Genomic DNA, 19,073 nt, shown 5'->3' with positions numbered 1-19,073 from the left:
GGAGACTCCAAGGATGGATGGGAGGATCGTTTGAGCATGGGAGATTGAGGCTGCAGTGAGCTGTGATCATGCCACTGCACCCCAGCCAGAGCAACAAAGCAAGACCTTGTCTAAAAAAAAGAGAGAGAGGCAAAGATAAGAGACTTGACCATCAGGAACAAGAGAGGCAAAGGTCCCCCCTTTTTTTTCTTTGAAATGAGACTGGGTCTCCCTCTCATCCAGGGTAGAACGCAATGGTGCAATCACAGCCCACTGTTAACCTGGAACTCCTGGGCTCAACCAGTCCTCCCACCTCAGCCTCCTAAGTACCTGAGAGCACAGGTGCATGCCATCGCAGCTGGCTAATTTCAATTTTTTTTGTAGAGATGAGGTCTTGTTATGTTGCCCAGGCTGGTCTTCAACTCCTGACTTCAGGTGATCCGCCTGCCTCAGCTTCCCAAAGTGCTAGGATTACAGGCATAAGCCACTGTGCCCAGCTTTGTTTTCTTTTTAGTAGAGACGGGGTTTCGCCATGTTGGCCAGGCTGGTCTCCAACTCCTGACCTCAGGTCTGCCTGCCTTGACCTTCCAAAGTGTTGGGATTACAGGCATGAGCCACCACACCTGGCCGGAGCCTCATAATTTTGTGAGGTGGGCAGGACAAATGTTATTAATTCCCCATTTACCAATGAGAAAATGAGGTCCAGAGATTAGGCTTCTTGGCCAAGATGGCACAGTCAATCAATGGCAGGGGTGGGACTTGAACCCATCCCTTGCTGTTCCTTGAACCTTTCCACATGACCGGGCTGTTCCTCAGCCTACAGGACACCCCTCTAGCCTTGCCTGTTGGCTCTTTCTCATCCTTTCAGGCCCAGCCCAGATGCTCTGTAAACAAGAATGATGACAGTTAACCTTTTCTTTTTTAATGAGACAGAGTCTTGCTCTTTCTCAAGGCTGGAGTGTAGTGGTGTGATCTTGGCTCACTGTAGCCTCTGCCTCCTGGGTTCAAGCTATTCTCATGCCTCAGCCTTCTGAGTAGCTAGGATTACAGGTGTGTGCCACAACAGAATAATGTTTGTATTTTTAGTAGAGATTTCACCGTGTTGGCCAGGACAGTCTCGAACTCCTGACCTCAGGTGATCGGCCAGCCTTGGCTTCCACAGTGCTGGGATTACAGGCATAAGCCACAGTGACCGCCCCAGAACTAACATGTATTAAGCACATGCCACTTTCTAGATGAGGTGCTTACTAACTTCCTTGAGTTACTTTAGGTAATCATCCCCATACCTCTTATGTGGCAGGTATGACTGTTACAGAGGGAGAAACCAAGGCTGAGAAAAGCTGAGTCGCAGCCCCACGTCAGTCAGCAGGTGACAGATTGCGGTCACACTCACGACAAAGTCTGACTCTAGAGCGGGCCTTTCCTGCCCGCTGTTGCTGCCTCCGGGAGCCCCTCTGATTCCAAGGGTGGGAACTACCCCTCTTTGCCCTTGAGCCTGGTCGAGGCCTGGGCTAGGAGTGCTGTGGGCTCCTCCTCCTTCCCCCAGGCTGGCTCTTCAGGGGCGGAAGTCTGCCTAGCTTGCTCGCCTCTATAGCGCCTGGCACAAAGTAGGTGCCCGTGATGCCCAATTATTTCAGCAGGAGGGCAGGGGTGCTCCCAATGAAGACAGGAGACCCAGGGAGGCGAAACGACTCTCGGGGCCACCCATGCGTAGATCTTAGAGCCAGGCAAGAGCCAGGTCCCCTGGGTCCAGGGGCGCGCTCGGGGCTCCTTCTCGCCCGCGCTCCCCGCGCCCCCAGAGCTCGCGTCTGCAGGGCTGGGAGGAGGCGGCGGCGCAGCCGGGCCGGGCCGGGCCGGGCACCGAGGCCTGGCGGGCTGGCCTGGGGCGCTTTCGTGCCTGCCAGGGAAAGGTTGGCGAGGAGGCTGGGGGTGGAAGCAGGACGGAAAGAAGCAACGGGGTATTTTTGCGTTTTGACATGTTAAAAAGAAGTGCAGATTCGCTTCCCGGCGGCGGACGGGCAGCCTATGCTTAGGTTGGGGACCCGCGCGCTGCGCGGGCTGGGGTTCCGTTGGGAGGCGGCAGCCGCCGGGGCCGGGGGAGCGCAGGGCGGGCCTGGAAGAGCTCCGCCCCAAGGGGCGCGGCCACCCCGGAGGCGGGCGCACGGCTGCTTCTCATTCATTGTCTTGACAAGAGCATCCTCAGCGGGCGAGTCCCCGGCTCCTCCAGCTCCTTCCTCCTCCTCCTCCTCCACCTCCGGCTTTTGGGGGTCACTGTCCTCTCTCGGCAGCAGGTGAGGCTGGGCCTGGGAGGCGCGGGTGGGCCAGGGCGAGGGCCACCTGTGGGGCGGCGCGCGCGTGGGAGCCGCGGGCTGCGGGGGCGCGCGGCTGTCACCGCGACCCGGCCAGCACCGGGGCCAGGGAGCGGGCGCAGCAGCCCGCGGGTGTACGCTGCCTGGAGTAGGGGCCGCCGGGGCTCCAGAGCGCTCTGCCGAGGCAAGGGCGAGGGACCACCGTGGCCAAGATGGAGGTGGGTGGCCGGGGGTCAGCACAGTGGCGCGGCCCCGACTCCCCCCGGAATTGAGTCTTGAGGAGGGTGGGGATGGGGGCAGGGTAGGGTGAGCGGGGCAGCTGCCCTAGCCTTGGAGACAGGAAAGGGTTGAGAGCAAAACAAGAAAAGCCCAAGTTCCCCTTTCCGTGGTTTCCGGGCCTGGTACCTGCGGCGGGGGAGGAGGCAGGGTGGGGCGATGGCTTCCTGCCCCCCACCTCTGGTCTGGGGCTCCCCTCTCTCTAGACCCAGGCTGCCCCTCAAGACTAGGGCTCTTCCCATATGCTCCTCACCGCTCTCTGGGCAGGCCGACCTAGCAGCCTCCTTGGGAATCCTGGGGTGGCCGGGGGTGCTGGAGTCCCCAGTGAGCAGGCGAAGCTGAGGCTAGGGGCAGAGGCTCTGGGCACAGCACCCTCCGAGCAGCAGCAAAGATCCCTTCCCTGAGCAAGAAGGTGATGCGGTTGGTGATGCGGTTGGCACAGGGTCGCCCCTGGAGTTCCTGACTCCCCACCCAGACACTGGGGGAAATAATCCTAGCTGGACATCAGAGAAGTCGGAGTGGCCTCTCCCTTCCTGTGTGTAGTTTACATGGGGGTCGAGATGGCTCTTAAGAGCACCTGCTTTTCTGAGCGGAGGCGAGAGGCAGAGGTATGGGGAGGAGGAGATACTGGGACCTGAGCCATTGATGGCTTCTGGTGCCCAGAGACCTGCTGGGGAAGCCATCCTGCCGCCTCACTTTGCTCCGGCAGCCCCCACGCCACTTCCTCCTGTATTCAGCCCTGTGCCAGCAGGCAAGGGAGGCCAGCCCCTGCCCCTGCCTTTAGGAGGCACTCTGTGTGGGTGTGAGGGAGGTGGGCTCTGGACACGGTAACTAAGAGAGAACCCACCCTCAGAGCCATCTGGGCTGATGACGCCTGAGTCTGAACCATTAGGAAGGACAGGCTCTGCATCCGTCAGCCAGTCAGTCAACAAACATGCAGTGGGGGCAACACCACGCCAGGCTCTGCTGCAGAGGCTGAGGGTATAGATTGAGAGGGTGGCTCAGAGTGGCTGGGGGCCAGGGAGAAAGGAGCTTGCAGGTTAGACTGGAGAAGAGGCCGACAAAGGGGAGCAGGCATCAGCCACGGTAGGGAGCCTCTGGAGATGATGCTGGGACCTCAAAAGCCAGACTGAGGGGTGTCCTAGGGGAGGTGGGGGCCACTGGAAGATCTGAGTTGACCTGAAGGGAGAAACGCTTTTAACCTGTGTGCCCCCAGAATGAGCCGGCAGGTGGTCCGCTCCAGCAAGTTCCGCCACGTGTTTGGACAGCCGGCCAAGGCCGACCAGTGCTATGAGGATGTTCGCGTCTCACAGACCACCTGGGACAGTGGTTTCTGTGCCGTCAACCCTAAGTTCGTGGCCCTGATCTGTGAGGCCAGTGGGGGAGGGGCCTTCCTGGTGCTGCCCCTGGCCAAGGTGAGCCCCTGGGGCCCTGTGGGAAGCAGCTTCTCAACCTGACCCCTGGCTCTGTGGAGGTCCTGATTAGGGCCCGTGTTGCCATCTGGAAAACTGAGCTGAGTCCCAGGAGCCTCATGCTTCCTCCAACTCCTCTGTGCTGTGGCTGTGTAGAAACTGACACTCAGAAGGAGCCAACACAAGATGGGTCACACCACTGACCAGGACGGCAGACAGTCCTGCAGACCTACAACCCACCCTCCCGAGCCTCAGCCTGGGGCTTTCTCCCCATGGAAACACCGAGAGGGCTGGGATGGGGCCTGGGGGCCCCGGCAGCATTCTCAGGGTTGGGAGGGACTCTGGCTCTGGGCTTGCCTGAGGACCTAGCAACTCTGGCCCCCAGCGAACAGGCAGAGATGATGTAAGAGGCGCTCTCCCCTCCCCCAGCCCTGCCCTCCCCTGGAGCCTGCTGTCCCCTCCACCGGCTGCCTGCTGCCCTGCACCCCCAGCACACCCCTGTGCTCTTTGGGGGGTGAGACAGGAAGGGGAGATGGGCCCCAAGTTGTTACCTTAAAAGGGCCGATGGAAGCAAAGAGAAGAGGAAGTGGTTGTCGGGGTAAGAGCTGGGCCCGAGCCCCGCACTGCCGTCACACAGGAAGCCCTGCTGAAGCAGCTGTCCCCGGAAGAAGCCATTTCCAAACCTCTGCCCTTGCTTGGGGCCAGTTATGATGGGCTCCCTGGCCCCTCTCCTTTGGGGAGGACCCACCCCTGCAGCCCCACCACCCACACTCGCTCTCTGGGGAGCCGACTGTGCCCCCCTAGTCCCCATACACCTGTCCTGGCTCTAGGGCCAGTTGGGCCCATGGAAGGCTCACTCAGGGAAGCTGGGTGGGGTGCAAACCCTAAGGGCAGAGATGGACTGAGACAGAGACTGGCGGGAGCTCCGCCAGGGTCTCGCATGGCCCACATCCTCCGCCATGCGTGGCCAGCCCTCCTGGGGTTTGCCCAGGCCGTTTTGGGACTAGGACAAAAGAACAAACGCTCCCCACCCCAGGGCCTGGTCCAGCTTCCAGGGACCCCACAGTCTTCCTCTCTGGGTCTCTCTGAAGGAGGTGTGGGGAGGTTGGATTGGGTTTGGGAGGCAAAAGCAACTCCATCTAAGGCCCTGCTGTGCCTTTAGACTGGACGTGTGGACAAGAATGTGCCCATGGTCTGTGGCCACACAGCCCCTGTGCTAGACATCGCCTGGTGCCCGCACAATGACAACGTCATTGCCAGTGGCTCTGAGGACTGCACAGTCATGGTGAGTGGTGGTGGGAACCCAGGGGCTGAGAAGGGGGCTCTAGGATGGGATCTGACATTTGGAGCCCTGAAGACTCACCGGCCTCTCCTCTGCAGGTGTGGGAGATCCCGGATGGGGGCCTGACACTTCCCCTGCGGGAGCCTGTCGTCACCCTGGAGGGCCACACCAAGCGTGTGGGCATTGTGGCCTGGCACCCCACAGCCCAGAATGTGCTGCTCAGTGCAGGTGCTGCGGGAGGGGCTGGGGTCGGCTGGTGACCTGCCGTGGGTGAGGGCAGGAGGCTCGTGGCTTCTGACACTGTGGGGAATGTGCAGGTTGTGACAACGTGATCATGGTGTGGGATGTGGGCACTGGGGCAGCCGTGCTGACGCTGGGCCCAGATGTGCACCCGGACACGATCTACAGCGTGGACTGGAGCCGAGACGGAGGCCTCATCTGTACCTCCTGCCGCGACAAGCGCGTGCGCATCATCGAGCCCCGTAAAGGCACTGTCGTAGCTGTGAGTTGCCATGCACCCTGATCCTTGACCCTACAGCCTGGATCCTTCTTATCCACCATCAACCAGGCCCTTGGATGCTGCCCTCCCTCACCTCCAGCTGGGACTGGCCCCGTAGGGTATGTATGGGTGCCCGACCTACCACCTTCCTTTCCTTGCAGGAGAAGGATCGTCCCCATGAGGGGACCCGGCCAGTGCGTGCTGTGTTCGTGTCGGAGGGGAAGATCCTGACCACGGGCTTCAGCCGCATGAGTGAGCGGCAGGTGGCGCTGTGGGACACAGTGAGTGCCGGGGCAGGAAGCCAAGGGCCCCGGGGCTGGGAATCAAGACTAGAGGTTTCGTCCCTGCTCTGCCACTTGCCTTGCAGGATGGCCTTGGGCCTCGGTTTACCCAGGCATGAGATGGGTGTTCCCACTGGTTGGTCGGGAGGGCTTTCACAGGTCACTGCCCAGGGAAAAACCACCATCCCAGGGCCTGGCATGTTACCTCTCACCTGTGTCTACAGAAGCACCTGGAGGAGCCGCTGTCCCTGCAGGAGCTGGACACCAGTAGCGGTGTCCTGCTGCCCTTCTTTGACCCTGACACCAACATCGTCTACCTCTGTGGCAAGGTGGCCTCGTCAGGCGGGGTGGGGGCGGGAGGTGGGCAGGAAGGGCCTGGAGAGGGCCAGGGGAAGGGTCATCCACTGGTGTTGATCCTCCCTCCACACCCGCCACCTGCAGGGTGACAGCTCCATCCGGTACTTCGAGATCACTTCCGAGGCCCCGTTCCTGCACTATCTCTCCATGTTCAGTTCCAAGGAGTCCCAGCGGGGCATGGGCTACATGCCCAAACGTGGCCTGGAGGTGAACAAGTGTGAGATCGCCAGGTGACTGACCTTCGGTCCTGACCGCAGCACGCTCCTCAGGCAGTCGCAAGCCCACCCAACCAGGCTGTGGGCCCCGCTCACCTCCCCTTTCCCACAGGTTCTACAAGCTGCACGAGCGGAGGTGTGAGCCCATCGCCATGACGGTGCCTCGAAAGGTGATGCTTCCCCGCCCCGCCCTGGGCTCTGGGCTGGGCACTGACTTCGCGGCCTTGCTGGGGGGTGTCCTGGCATAAGCACTTTTCTCACCAGCCCTGGCCTTGCCCACAGTCGGACCTGTTCCAGGAGGACCTGTATCCACCCACTGCAGGGCCCGACCCTGCCCTCACGGCTGAGGAGTGGCTGGGGGGTCGGGATGCTGGGCCCCTCCTCATCTCCCTCAAGGATGGCTATGTGCCCCCAAAAAGCCGGGAGCTGAGGGTCAACCGGGGCCTGGACACCGGGCGCAGGAGGACAGCACCAGAGGCCAGTGGCACTCCCAGCTCGGTGAGAGAGCTAGGGAGCCAGGGAATAAGGCAGGGATGGTGGGGTGGGCCTGGCATTTGGGGCAGCTGAAACTCCCCACATTGGGAATCTTTGCAGGGCTGGGAGTGGGTAATCCCGAGGCCCCAGAAAACAAGTTTCAGACTGAGAGGCCTGCAGGTCTCCAGGCAGCAACTGGCTGAGTGACAGAAGGGCCTGAGGCCTGGGGGGCTGTTGGGATGGGGCTCAGGAGATGCCAGGGCAAGGGGAGCCCGGAAGGAGCTGGGCCTAACGCAGCACGGGGTCCCCAGGATGCTGTGTCCCGGCTGGAGGAGGAGATGCGGAAGCTCCAGGCCACGGTGCAGGAGCTACAGAAGCGCTTGGACAGGCTGGAGGAGACGGTCCAGGCCAAGTAGAGCCCCGAAGGGCCTTCAGCAGGGTCAGCCATTCACACCCGTCCACTCCTTCCCGACTCCCAGCCACATGGCAGAGAAAAGAAATCATAATAAAATGGCTTTATTTTCTTGTATCTCCCAGACTCTAATGACTGGTCCCCTAGACGTGGGGTTTGCTGAACAGACCAGCCCTTGAGCTTCCTTCCCCTCTACCGCGCTGAGGGGACTAACCCATGGTAAAGGATGCGGGATGCCCCCTAACATCCTACAGCATGGGAACAGGGCTTTCGAGGGTAGGAACCAGCCATGCTGATGTGGGCCAGGAGACTGCTCTCCGATTCCCAGCTCCTCCTCAGAGCTGACACAGCTGAGCTATTTAAGGCCCTAGCCTGGGACCTCAAAAATTCCCATATTTACCCAAAATCTGCCTTTCCTGGTCAACTAAAGCATCAGGTTGCACGTGACTCTGCTAGTAGTTGTTTGTGAGGAAATGAACCATCACTTAAGGGGTGGATATCTTTTTTTTTTTTTTTTTTTGAGACAGAGTCTTGCTCTGTCGCCAGGTTGGAGTGCTGTGGTGCAATCTCAGCTCACTGCAACCTCTGCCTCCCAAGCAGTGATTCACCTCACCTCAAGTGATTCACCTGCCTCAGCCTCCCAAGTAGCTGGGATTACAGGCACATACCACCATGCCCAGCTAATTTTTGTATTTTTAGTAGTCTTGATCTCTTGACCTTGTGATCCGCGCACCTCAGCCTCCCAAAGTGCTGGGACTACAGCTATGAGCCCCCACACCCGGCCGACATCTTTTAAACTGCAGGTCCAAAGATGAAACTAACAAGGGAGCCCAGACAAGGGGGCTCACGCCTGTAATCCCAGCACTCTGGGAGGCCAAAGCGAGGGAGGATCACTTGAGCCCAGGGCTTTGAGATCTGCATGAGCAACGTGGCGAGAGACACCGTCTCTACAAAGAATAAAAAATGAACATGGCGTGGTGGTTCGCACCTGTAGTTCCAGCTACTCAGGAGGCTGAAGCGGGAAGATCCCTTGAGCCCACGAAATCAATGCTGCAATGAGCTACTATCGCACCACTGCACTGCTGCCTGGGTGACACAGCAAGACCCTGTCTTTTAAAAATATAAATAAACAACAAGGAAACTTTTTGTAAGGAAAAGACAGAACTAGCAACAGGCTGACCCTAGTTTACAAAAGAAAGTGAGGCTGAAAACAGAACCCCAGATCACTGAAGGCAGATCCCATGTCAGAGTCTAAGTCTCCTGCTTTTTTATTTATTTACTGATTTTTTTCTGAGGCAGAGTTTCATTCCTGGTGCCCAGAATGGAGTACAATGGCGCAATCTCGGCTCACCACGGCCTCTGCCTCCCAGGTTCAAGTGATTCTCGTGCCTCGGCCTCCCAAGTAGCAGGGACCACAGGCGCATGCCACCACGTCTGGCTAACTTTTGTGTTTTCAGTAGAGATGGGGGTCTCACCATGTTGGCCAGACTGGTCTCAAACTCCTGGCCTCAAGTGATCCTGTAATCCTAACACTTTGGGAAGCCGAGGTGGGCAGATCACTTGAGGCCAGGAGCTTGAGACCGGCCTGGCCAGCATGGTGAAACCCCGTTTCTATTAAAAGTACAAAAATTAGCCAGGCGTGGTGGTGCACACCTGTAACTCCAGCTACTCAGGAGGCTGAGGTACGAGGATCTTTTGAACCTGGGAGGTGGAGGTTGCAGTGAGCTGAGATGGCGCCACTGCACTCCAGCCTGGGCAACAGCAAGACCCTGTCTCAAACAAACAAACCAAAAACAAACAAAAACAAGGTGATAGCAACCGTACTAACCTGTGGTGAAGACTGATACACGGACATCACCTATCCCAATTTTCTGACTTGGTCAGCCTTATATTCCTGCTCTAATCTCAGCCCTATCCCCTTCCCACATCTACTATTCCTAAAACCTCCATAGTCCTCCAGCGGCAGCTGTAGCCACATCAAGCCCAGGGCTACGGGGCCACTGGACTTTCTCCAGTGGGTCTGAAAACATCAGCATTTCAGGTGGTGATGACCCCCTACTTGGGTACCACTCCCTCTTGGGCGTGACAAGGCCTGGGGGAACCTACAGGGAATATATGGAATTCTGTATTATGCCTCCGGCACTGCGGTGATGTCGAGGAGAGGAAGAGGTTTGTTCCTGTCACGGCCCTGAAACCCGGAGCACTTTCTCATCTCTGCACCTTGAAGGCGGGCAGAGAGCAGGAGTCCTGAGCTCTCTGAGAGTTGGGTGGGTGGTGGCAGTACAGACTCCTAGATGTCTGCATGGAATTATAGAGAGAAGGCTTTCTAGGCAGACCCTGGAAGGGACTTTCATGATAGAACTTTTATTTTACAAGCAGGGATAGAGCCTACATGGGGAAAGGGACTTGTCCAAGGTAAAACAACGGACGGAAGCAGGGCAGGGAGAGAGGCCAGGTCCTAGACTCGGCCTCAGCACCCCTCCCACACACACACACCGACACAGAAGCTGGTCCGGATTTATAATTTAATGGCTGTGAAGGTCCTAGTCCCTCATTTCTGCCGCTCACGGGCCCACTGCTCTGGGGTCAGGGTTTTCTGTTCAAAGGCATGGATGTGCGGGAGCTCTTCTGCTAGGCACGCGTTCACCAGCCTGGGACGAGAGATGAGGTTAGGAAACAGCAGGCCGGGATCGCACACCCGAGGCTGGGGTGACCCAAGAGACTGTAGGTGTCCCCAAGGTTTTAGTCCCCAGGCCGTGGGAACACACACTTGGGGAGTGTCTACATCGAAATACTCGAAGCAGGGACCACGAAGGCGGGATCCTCAAGGTCCCTGAGCCACGCCCGCAAGAGTGCGGGACTTAGGTTGTAGGGGAAAGGGGAGTGGCTGGGGTTGTGGTGCAAGAGCTGACACTGCGCTGGGCAAGGTGTTCCCAAGGCCTCACCGGTGTCTCTGAAGCAGCGGCTTCCCCTCGAACTTGGCCGACACCACCAGGACTCGGAAGCTACAGGCGCAACGGTTGAGGGTAGTGTCTTCCACCTCCTACCGAGCGGAAGAATATGAATGGTGCCGAACCCGTCCGCAGAGCTCTTTTCCCCTCTTCGGGCGATTCAACTCACCACATGCTCCGCCTCCAGGTCCCGCTGCAGCTTCTCCCGAAGGTATTCGGCGCTGAGTTCCATGGCGGTATGCCAGCCGGGGCGGCAGCCCAGAGGGGTCACCTACAGTCTCTTGGGTCACCCCAGCCTCGGGTGTGCGATCCCGGCCTGCTGTTTCCTAGAACCCCAGCTAAGACCACAGCCACGCTGCTTTGCGCCCTTACAGGAGCCACTTCCGCTGGGGAAGCCACTTCCGCCCTTACTAAGGCGTACGTCGGCGCAGTACTTCCGCCCTCAAGCAGTCGGGCTTTCCAACAGTCTGGGTTTTTCGCGCCTGCCATACGTCAGCCAATCAGAGCCCTCAGAAGGTGGGACTCGGGCGGAGCCGATGCTGATTGGTACGTGCTTGCAGCCCGCACAGCAGCCTGGCTTCCGAGGTCGGACTTCTACACCCGCCTCCAGACCGGAGAGGGGTACGAACTCGCACCACGGCGGCCTCCAGGCAGCCGCGGGATAGTCCCTGAGAGCTTGTTCAGAAGCAAGCACCCCGCAGCCCTAGCGATCCAGCCCTCCCCTTGGCCCTAGATTACGGCAGTCAGCCCCCTGCTGCTGTCCCCTAACCCCGAGGCCCGATGGGTCCCGCGGGGGTCGCAGCGAGGCCGAGGCGCTTCTTCGGCGTCTACCTGCTCTACTGCCTGAACCCCCGGCACCGGGGCCGCGTCTACGTGGGGTTCACTGTCAATCCTGCTCGTCGGGTTCAGCAGCACAACGGCGGTCGCAAAAAAGGCGGGGCCTGGAGGACTAGCGGGCGAGGGCCCTGGTGAGAGGGGTTGGGTTTCTGTGCCCGGAGGAAGGCTTCCTGGAGGAGGCCGACCCTGCGGGGCACAGGCCTGAGGAGACCGACCGGCCTGATGTAACATGGGCGGGGCGTCCAGGGCGGGGGCGGGGCCTGTCGCAGGGGAGGAGCGTGACGGGGGGGCGGTGCCCGGGGCATCTACGTGGTGGAACTCTGGGAGGAGCTGGCTGGGGCGGGGGTGATGATCCAGGCTGGGGTCCAGCGTAAGGGGTTTGGTGGGCACGCTGGGGTCGGGTGGAGCGCAGGAGAGAGAGGAGTGGGGACAGGTGGGTACCTGGGCTGGAGGCGTGGCCTGAGGTGGGCAGGCACAAAGGGCATGCCTTCAGGCAGGGGCGGGGCCTGGGGCTCGGCTGAAGCCGGGAGTAAGGACCCCGATCTCGGGTGGGATTGCCAGGGACCCACGGCAAGGGTGCTGGTCTGGACCCGCGGTGGGGCTCACAGGGACACCCACGTTCTTCTCCCCAGGGAGATGGTGCTTGTTGTGCACGGCTTCCCATCCGCCGTGGCTGCCCTTCGGGTAAGGAAGGAGACTGGGAGGCTGCGGGCTGGGAAGGGCTTGGGGTCCACCTCCTGCTGCGAGCTGCCCTGACGCCCCGTACTCCGCCCACAGTTCGAGTGGGCCTGGCAGCACCCGCACGCCTCGCGCCGCCTAGCGCACGTGGGGCCGCGCCTGCGTGGAGAGACGGCCTTCACGTTCCACTTGCGCGTGCTGGCACACATGCTGCGCGCACCGCCCTGGGCGCGCCTCCCGCTGACGCTGCGCTGGCTGCGCCCTGACCTCCGCCAGGACCTCTGCCTGCCGCCACCGCCTCACGTGCCCCTGGCCTTCGGTCCTCCACCGCCCCAGGCCCCAGCCCTAAGGCGCCGTGCAGGCCCCTTTGATGACGCCAAGCCTGAGCTAGACCAAGGGGATGCAGGGGCCTGCTGTGCCCTGTGCGCCCGGACCATCCAGGTGAGGTCTACCCCACGCACAGATGGCTCTAGGGTCCAGACGACTTCGGATGCAGCTTTTTCTTGAGGGAACCCACTGACACGCTTTGGCCACCCTGTCCCCATCTCTAAGATGCAGATGCTATATTACTTATGGCCATTCCTGAGCAAAGCAGGACCTGCTCAGGGCCTTCACCTTGTCCCTTTGACAAAAAGGTTCTTCCCAAGGCCATCTGTCTTGATAACCTACCACCTTCTCCTTGAGGTCTTCTCTGGCTCCCGATTTATAATCGCAGCTCTGAGTAGACGGCCATGGTGGCACTCACAAGACTGTAATCTGAGCTACTGGGGAGGCTGTGATGGGAGGGTCACTCAAGCCCAGGAGTTCAAAGGCTGCAGTGAGTTATGATCGCTCCGCTGCACTTTTTTCTTTCTTTTTTTTTTTTTTTTTTAGGCGGGGACTTGCTCTGTTGCCCAGGCTGAAGTGCAGTGATATTAGCTCACTGGAACCTCTGCCTCCCAGTTTAAAACCATTCACCTGCCTCAGCCTCCCAAGTAGATGGGATTACAGACCTGCGCCACCACATCTGGCTAATTTTTGTATTTTTAGTAGAGATGGGGTTTCAACCATGTTGGCCAGGCTGCTCTCAAATTCCTGACCTCAGGTGATCCCACCCGCCTCAGCCTCCTAAAATGCTGGGATTACAGACTTGAGCCACTGTGCCCAGCCTAAATATTTAATAAAATAATGGACAATGGGCACCTTCTACTGAGCTCCTGGTAATAGTGAGTAGAGATCTTGCCCTGCAGAGATTCAGTGTCCTGTGGGGGTTGCTGATCTGTTAGGAAGTTCAGGTCTGGCTGCAGTGGCGAGGCTGTGACTCAGTCAGTCACTGATGCTCACAGGACGTTTACCAGCTTAGCCCCAGGGGGCAAAGATTTTAACTCCACACCTCAGTTTCTTCATCTGTAAGACGAAAATAAGTCGCTGCTGCCTCTGGGGATGGAACTGTGTAATGCCCAGAACAGTGCCTGCTGTACAGAGGGACTCGCTGCCAGCTCCCTCTCTCTCCTTGTGTCCTACCTGCCTGCTGCCTAGGACAGGATGAACAGGGACCCTTGTGTTGCCCCCACCCTGGCTGCCTCCTAAGGGCCCACATGATCTGCCTGGCAGAGGAGTTCCTTCGGGAAGAACCGGGGCAGCTTCTACCCCTAGAGGGCCAATGCCCTAGGTGAGTGCAGTTCCCCGGCCCCAGCCTGGTCCAGCTCTGGGAAGAGGGTTCGCAGTTGTGCAGTCCAGGCCCCGGACAGCTGAGTCCTCACGTCAGCCTCCAGGGCTGAGCCTGGAGGGGGCTTGTGGACTCTGACTCTGTATCTCCTGCCTGCGCCTCCCCTTGGTAGCTGTGAGAAGTCACTGCTGTGGGGAGACCTGATCTGGCTGTGCCAGATGGACACTGAGAAAGAAGCAGAAGACTTGGAATTAGAGGAGGTGAGTGGGCTTTGGCTGCAGGCTCCCTACCCCACTCCCTGCCCTGGGCTGCCTGTGACCTTTCTTGCCTCTACAGGCACACTGGACAGATCTGCTGGAGACCTGATCCTTGGTGTCCCTGTTCCCTTCCTACCTCTTTTCTGTGCCACCTGCCACGGATCCAGATATGGCGGATTTTTACTTGAATACAATAAAAAAAGAGTCTGAGTCAAGGGTGCTTTATGGTCATTGTTGAGCGGGTGGGTGGAGCTAGTAGCCCAAGGTCCTGCCAGTTACGGGGCTTCCTTAGGGGCACAGAGGAGGGAGAGAAGCCTGTGGCCCTAGCGTGTGAGCAGCATCTGCTGTGCCTGGAAACCCCATGCCTCAACTTGCCCCCATGCCTCAGCTTGCCCCCCGTGCCTCAACTTGCCCCCATGCCTCAGCTTGCCCCTGCTTGCCTCTGAGCTCATGCAGTTATTGGAAGGCTTGGGAGACTCACCTTGGAATTAAATGCAAATAGTGAGGACAAAGACCAAGGAGGATGGGGGATGCTCTCTTTCCATAGGGCCCCCTGGCTTCCAAGCCCGAACCTTCTCTGGCCTCTGCCTGCGGAGCCTCCTTCAAACCCAGGGAAAGAAAAGCACCTTCAGGGTTGTTGTTCTTCTAGGATCTTCTACTGATGCTCTGTGAGGTGCCCTGGGAACCATGAAGCTGAAGCTGGCTCCCAGGGCAATGGGACTCCATTGTGTCCTTGTTTCCTTGTTCTTTTTTGTTCTTTTTTTTTTTACGGGGGAGGGGATGGAGTCTTACTCTGTTGCCCAGGCTGGAGTGTAGTGGTGTGATCTCAGCTTACTGAAACCTCCACCTCCCAGGTTCAAGCAATTCTCCCTCAGCCTCCCAAGTAGCTGGGATTACAGGCACCCGCCACCACGCCCAGCTAGTTTTTGTATTTTTAGTAGAGACAGGGTTTCACCATGTTGACCAGGCTGGTCTTGAACTCCTGGCCCCAGGTGATCCACCCTCATCAGCCTCCCAAAGTGCTGGGATTACAGGCGTGAGCCAGCACGCCCAGCCTCTTCTGTGCATCCATGCTCTGCTCCACCCCTACCCCTTCACTCTGCCCACACACATCACTCCAGACTGGCCTTGTGGTCAGAACCCGGAATGCCTGGGCTGATAGGGGCCTGAGGGCTGCACTGGGTCAGAACCCCTGGCGCCTTCAAGACTATCTTGGAGCCAGCAGGTAGGTGACCTTTCCCAGGCCTGCCTATCTCATCTTTCCCCTCTACTCACTCACCTCCCCTGCCTGGATCAATTAGAGAAAGCTTGTCCACCAGGCATGGTGACTCACACCTGTAATCTCAGCGCTTTAGGAGGCTGAGGTGGGCAGATCATCTGAGCTCAGGAGTTCGAGACCATCCTGGCCAACATGGTGAAACCCCATCTCTACTAAAAATACGAAAATTAGCTGAGTGTGGTGGCGCAGGCCTGTAATCCCAACTACTCCCCAACTACTCGGCAGGCTGAGGCAGGAGAATCACTTCAACTCAGGAGGCGGAGGTTGCAGTGTGCCAAGATTGCATCACTGCACTCCAGCCTGCACGACAGAGCAAGACTCTGTCTCATGAAAAACAGAAAAAAGAAAACTTGTCTGTTGGCCTGCCCTGCCGGGTGGAGTTTAGAGAGAAGGTCATCAGAGAGAAGGTCAGGAACCTGGTGCCAGCTCACAAAAAAACTCCAAATACCAAAGGCCCCTTTTGCCTTTCATTCTTGTATTTTCTACACACTAAACTCACATCTTGGGTTTGTAGATTGCTCTCAGCTTGGCTGCAGCTGAGGTTCCCACCCTCAACCCCACCCCTTCCTTCCTGGAACTGAGCTAAGTCCCAGCCCTGACTCCAGATCCCTCCCACATTGAACCTTCAAAACCTTCAACTCCCCACACCGCACCCACACTCAGCCCCTGCAGGCCAGGAGAGCACGAGGCCAGGCTCCAGAGAGCTCAGGTGAGTTCCAGAGTGGAGTGGCCCAGGTTGCCCTCACCCTGCACAGCTTCTGGCTCCAACATTCCAGAAGTCTGGGCCTCTGCCATCCCTGCTCTTTCCCCGTGGATATCCCATTTCAGTAGGACAACCCAGCCTGGCCGGAATCCCCCTCGCTCCCTTCTTTTCCTTTGTGTATTTTTGAGACAGGGTGTTGCTCTGCCACCCATGCTGGAGTGTAGTGGGATCCTGGACCACTGCAGCCTCAAAGGCTGAGGCCATCCTCCCACCTCAACCTCCTGAATAGCTGGGGTTACAACATCCAGCCACCACACCCAGCTAATTTTTAAAAGTGCTTTTTGTAGAGGGGTCTTGCTTTGTTGCCCAGGTTGGTTTCAAACTCCTGGGCTCAAGGGATCCTTCCCTGTTGAAGTCCCAAGGCTCTGGGATTACAGGCAGGAGTCACCCTGCCTTCTCATTCTTCTGAGTCATCAGTTTTGCTCATTCCCACACCAGGCTCTGGCCCCCAATACCAGCTCAGTTGCTCAATGTGCTGTATTTGTCTTAGAGCCCAAGTGGACTGTGACCGGGCAAGTGGATCACAGGCCTGGCTGACCTGGGAGGTTTCCACATGTGAGGAGCCCAGAAGGAGGGGAGCATCCGGGAGAGGAGCCCACTGGGTGGAGGCTGGGGTCTCAGCAGGAAATGGTGATACAAAGGGCACTGCCTGGCAGGGAGACAGCACAGGCAGGCCTAGAGCTTCCTCAGGGCAGCTGGAGTCTCCTGGAGACCTTCACACACCCTGATACCTGGGCCCCGCCCCGTGAGGGCACTTTCACTGGTCTGCACCATGGCCCAGGCCCTGGGATTTTGCACAGCTCTGCAGGTGAATGAAAGCTTCGGCCAGGCTGGGGAACCACCGCACTAGACACAGACCTGGTTTTCAGCCCCAGCCCTGCCACTGACTGGCTTTGTGAGCTCGGGCAAGTCACTCAGCCTCCCTAGGCCTCAGTGACTTCCCTGAAAGCAAAAACACTGCAAAGGAGCAGCTGGGCGCTGGCTCGCCTCTGTAATCCCAGCCCACTGGGAGGCCGAGGTGGGTGAATCACTTGAGGCCAATTTAAGACCAGCCTGGCCAACATGGTAAAATCCCATCTCTACTTCCACTTAAAAAAAAAAAAATGAGCTGAGTGTGGTTGCACATGCTTGTCATCCCAGCTACTTGGGAGACCAAGGGGAGAGGACTGCTTGAACCCAAGAAGTTGAGGTTGCAGTGAGCTGAGATTGTGCCACTGCATTCCAGCTTAGGTGGCAGAGTGAGAATCCATCTCAAAAAAAAAAAAGAAGAAAAAAGAATTCTGCACACAGTGTTGCTGTGACGGCATAAAGGGATGTGGGCTTGGCTCTGGCCCCTGACATAGGAACATGGAGCTGAACCAGTACACCACCCGCCGGCCTCTGGAGTATGTGAAGGGGGTCCCACTCATCAAGTACTTTGCAGACGCACTGGGGCCCCTGGAGAGCTTCCAAGCCCTACCTGATGACCTGCTCATCAACACCTACCCCAAGTCTGGTAGGTGAGGAGGGCCACCCACCCTCTCCCAGGCGGCAGCCCCCACCTTGGTCATGTTCATCTGCCATCTCCCTCCCCCTCCAGGCACTACCTGGGTGAGCCAAATACTGGACATGATCTACCAGGGCGGTGACCTAGAGAAGTGTAACCGGGCTCCCATCTACATACGGGTGCCCTTCCTTGAGCTCAATGATCCAGGGGATCCCTCAGGTGTGTGGCTGGGTCCTGGGGGGAAGGGGAGTGGAGGAAGACAGGGCTGGGGCTTCAGCTCACCAGACCTTCCCTGATCCACTCCTCAGGGCTGGAGACTCTGAAAGTCACACCATCCCCACGCCTCATCAAGTCACACCTACCCCTGGCCCTGCTCCCCCAGACTCTGTTGGATCAGAAGATCAAGGTGAGGCCGGGCACATTGGTTCACACCTGTCATCCCAGATTGAGGCTGAGGTGTGAGGATCCCTTGAAGGCGAGAGATGGAGACCAGCCTGGGCAACACTGCTGTAGAGATGATGTCCCGTCCCTATGAAAAAAATTTAAAAACCTGGTGTGGTGGCACAGACTGTTCCCAGTTACTTAGGAGGCTCAGTGGGGAGGATTGTTTATGCGAATTGGAGGCTGCAATGAGCCCTGCCTGCTGCTGCACTCCAGCCTGGGCAACAGAGCAAAGCCATCTTTACAAAGAAAAAAAGTTCCTGCTGATTGGCAGGGAAGGCCAGAAAGGGAGACTTGGGCACCCTCCCAGCCATGTTTCTGTTCTTTTGGAAAGGCCACCTCGCTTCTACCAGGCTCATCACATCTTTTTTTTTTTTAGACAGAATTTCGCTCTTGTTGCCCAGGCTAGAGTGCAGTGGCTTGATCTCAGCTCACTGCAACTTCCGCCTTCCACGTTCAAGCGGTTCTCCTGCCTCAGCCTCAAGAGGAGCTGGTATTACAGGCATCCACCATCACATTCGGCTAATTTTGAATTTGTAGTTGAGATGGGGTTTCACCATGTTGGTCAGGCTGGCCTTGAACTCCTGACCTCAGGTAATCTGCCCACCTTGGCCTCCCAAAGTGCTGGGATTAAAGGCATGAGCCACTGTGCCCAGCCTTCATCACATCTTGACAGAGGATATGGTCTGCCCTCTTGCTCTGAAGGGGGTCCAATGCCAGGATAGTGAGTCTCTACAGTGCACACTTGAGAAAGGCAGCATGTGGGTGCTCACAGGCCGGAAGAGGAGGGGCTGGTGGAACTGGGCATGCTTGCTCCGGATTGGGGTGTGATGATGTTGATGCAGATTACATTAATATAGAATATGGATCCAGGGACCAGGCTGGACTTTGACATCTGAGCAGGGTTCAGATCCCGCTTGGACCTACCTGTGCCATGAGATCTCAAGCAAGTCAGTGTCTAAGCCTCAGGTTCCTCCTTTGCCAAACCAAGAGATGAGCCGGCCTGGGGCGGGCCATGTGATGGCGCTGGGCCGGGTCCTCTGCCCCTGCAGGTGGTCTATGTTGCCCGCAACCCAAAGGACGTGGCCGTCTCTTACTACCACTTCCACCGCATGGAAAAGACACATCCTGAGCCTGGGACCTGGGACAGCTTCCTGGAGAAGTTCATGGCCGGAGAAGGTGGGGTGGCTGGAGGAAGGAGGGTGTGGAGCCGAGGGGTGGCTACAACACACAGCAA

General features: G+C 58.2%; 5 protein-coding genes across 12 annotated transcripts in view; 3 read left to right on the top strand and 2 right to left on the bottom strand.

Moving 5' to 3' along the window:
• Positions 1-1,668: 1,668 nt before the first annotated feature.
• On the top strand, positions 1,669-7,613 carry CORO1A (coronin 1A). Of its 3 annotated transcripts, none has more exons than XM_032243093.1 (11): positions 1,669-2,270; positions 3,781-3,979; positions 5,139-5,261; positions 5,357-5,486; positions 5,576-5,760; positions 5,919-6,038; positions 6,263-6,367; positions 6,480-6,625; positions 6,723-6,780; positions 6,893-7,108; positions 7,396-7,613. In XM_032243093.1, exons 1-11 carry the CDS (start codon positions 2,005-2,007, stop codon positions 7,498-7,500), a joined length of 1,653 nt encoding a protein of 550 aa, XP_032098984.1. In that variant the 5' UTR covers positions 1,669-2,004; the 3' UTR covers positions 7,501-7,613. The 3 variants fall into 3 exon arrangements, with proteins under 3 accessions (XP_032098984.1, XP_032098986.1, XP_032098985.1); XM_032243095.1 differs by lacking the exon at positions 1,669-2,270 and adding an exon at positions 2,375-2,506; XM_032243094.1 differs by lacking the exon at positions 1,669-2,270 and adding an exon at positions 2,838-2,976.
• SGF29 (SAGA complex associated factor 29) overlaps positions 3,978-19,073 on the bottom strand; it is a 49,453-nt gene continuing 34,357 nt past the window's right edge. For both annotated transcript variants that reach the window (XM_032243099.1, XM_032243100.1), the window contains exon 10: positions 3,978-4,238. In XM_032243099.1, the coding sequence (XP_032098990.1) occupies positions 4,206-4,238 (33 nt within the window). In that variant the 3' untranslated portion in view covers positions 3,978-4,205. The remainder of the gene's footprint in view (positions 4,239-19,073) is intronic.
• BOLA2B (bolA family member 2B) lies at positions 10,004-10,951 on the bottom strand. Its single transcript, XM_032243106.1, has 4 exons — positions 10,775-10,951; positions 10,617-10,715; positions 10,442-10,539; positions 10,004-10,147 (listed from the first exon to the last, which is right to left on the bottom strand). Exons 1-4 carry the CDS (start codon positions 10,934-10,936, stop codon positions 10,048-10,050), a joined length of 459 nt encoding a protein of 152 aa, XP_032098997.1. The 5' UTR covers positions 10,937-10,951; the 3' UTR covers positions 10,004-10,047.
• On the top strand, positions 10,986-14,082 carry SLX1A (SLX1 homolog A, structure-specific endonuclease subunit). Of its 2 annotated transcripts, XM_032243096.1 has the most exons (6): positions 10,986-11,415; positions 11,917-11,968; positions 12,062-12,403; positions 13,486-13,613; positions 13,783-13,870; positions 13,947-14,082. In XM_032243096.1, exons 1-6 carry the CDS (start codon positions 11,228-11,230, stop codon positions 13,974-13,976), a joined length of 828 nt encoding a protein of 275 aa, XP_032098987.1. In that variant the 5' UTR covers positions 10,986-11,227; the 3' UTR covers positions 13,977-14,082. The 2 variants fall into 2 exon arrangements, with proteins under 2 accessions (XP_032098987.1, XP_032098988.1); XM_032243097.1 differs by lacking the exon at positions 12,062-12,403.
• LOC116526626 (sulfotransferase 1A3-like) overlaps positions 11,896-19,073 on the top strand; it is a 20,130-nt gene continuing 12,952 nt past the window's right edge. Inside the window, exons 1-6 of one of the 4 annotated variants that reach the window (XM_032243102.1) lie at positions 15,434-15,855; positions 16,348-16,464; positions 17,253-17,404; positions 17,489-17,614; positions 17,704-17,801; positions 18,889-19,015. In XM_032243102.1, coding sequence (XP_032098993.1) covers positions 16,463-16,464; positions 17,253-17,404; positions 17,489-17,614; positions 17,704-17,801; positions 18,889-19,015 — 505 coding nt within the window. In that variant the 5' untranslated portion in view covers positions 15,434-15,855; positions 16,348-16,462. Of the gene's footprint in view, positions 11,969-15,433; positions 15,856-16,229; positions 16,465-17,252; positions 17,405-17,488; positions 17,615-17,703; positions 17,802-18,888; positions 19,016-19,073 lie in introns of those variants that run through there. The other 3 variants (XM_032243103.1, XM_032243104.1, XM_032243101.1) reach the window with 3 other exon arrangements.

This window comes from Sapajus apella, unplaced genomic scaffold (genome assembly GCF_009761245.1).
Source record: "Sapajus apella isolate SASKATOON/1434 unplaced genomic scaffold, GSC_monkey_1.0 scaffold51, whole genome shotgun sequence".
In the NCBI taxonomy this organism is placed as follows: Eukaryota; Metazoa; Chordata; class Mammalia; order Primates; family Cebidae; genus Sapajus; species Sapajus apella.
The sequence above is the reverse complement of the archived record's forward strand: the minus strand, read 5'-3'. Positions and strand labels throughout refer to the sequence as shown.

What these genes read in the sequence shown, in the direction of transcription:
- SLX1A (XM_032243096.1), top strand. Translation starts at nt 11,228, where the DNA reads ATGGGTCCCGCGGGGGTCGCAGCGAGGCCGAGGCGCTTCTTCGGCGTC. An exon ending in ACTAGCGGGCGAGGGCCCTG is followed by an intron (nt 11,416 to 11,916) that starts GTGAGAGGGGTT and finishes TCTTCTCCCCAG; the next exon opens with GGAGATGGTGCTTGTTGTGC. An exon ending in AAGACTTGGAATTAGAGGAG is followed by an intron (nt 13,871 to 13,946) that starts GTGAGTGGGCTT and finishes TTGCCTCTACAG; the next exon opens with GCACACTGGACAGATCTGCT.
- BOLA2B (XM_032243106.1), bottom strand. Translation starts at nt 10,936, where the DNA reads ATGGCAGGCGCGAAAAACCCAGACTGTTGGAAAGCCCGACTGCTTGAG. An exon ending in TGGTCTTAGCTGGGGTTCTA is followed by an intron (nt 10,716 to 10,774) that starts GGAAACAGCAGG and finishes AGACTGTAGGTG; the next exon opens with ACCCCTCTGGGCTGCCGCCC. An exon ending in CCGCTGCTTCAGAGACACCG is followed by an intron (nt 10,148 to 10,441) that starts GTGAGGCCTTGG and finishes CTCTCGTCCCAG; the next exon opens with GCTGGTGAACGCGTGCCTAG.
- CORO1A (XM_032243093.1), top strand. Translation starts at nt 2,005, where the DNA reads ATGCTTAGGTTGGGGACCCGCGCGCTGCGCGGGCTGGGGTTCCGTTGG. An exon ending in AGGTGGCGCTGTGGGACACA is followed by an intron (nt 6,039 to 6,262) that starts GTGAGTGCCGGG and finishes CTGTGTCTACAG; the next exon opens with AAGCACCTGGAGGAGCCGCT. An exon ending in CCATGACGGTGCCTCGAAAG is followed by an intron (nt 6,781 to 6,892) that starts GTGATGCTTCCC and finishes CCTTGCCCACAG; the next exon opens with TCGGACCTGTTCCAGGAGGA.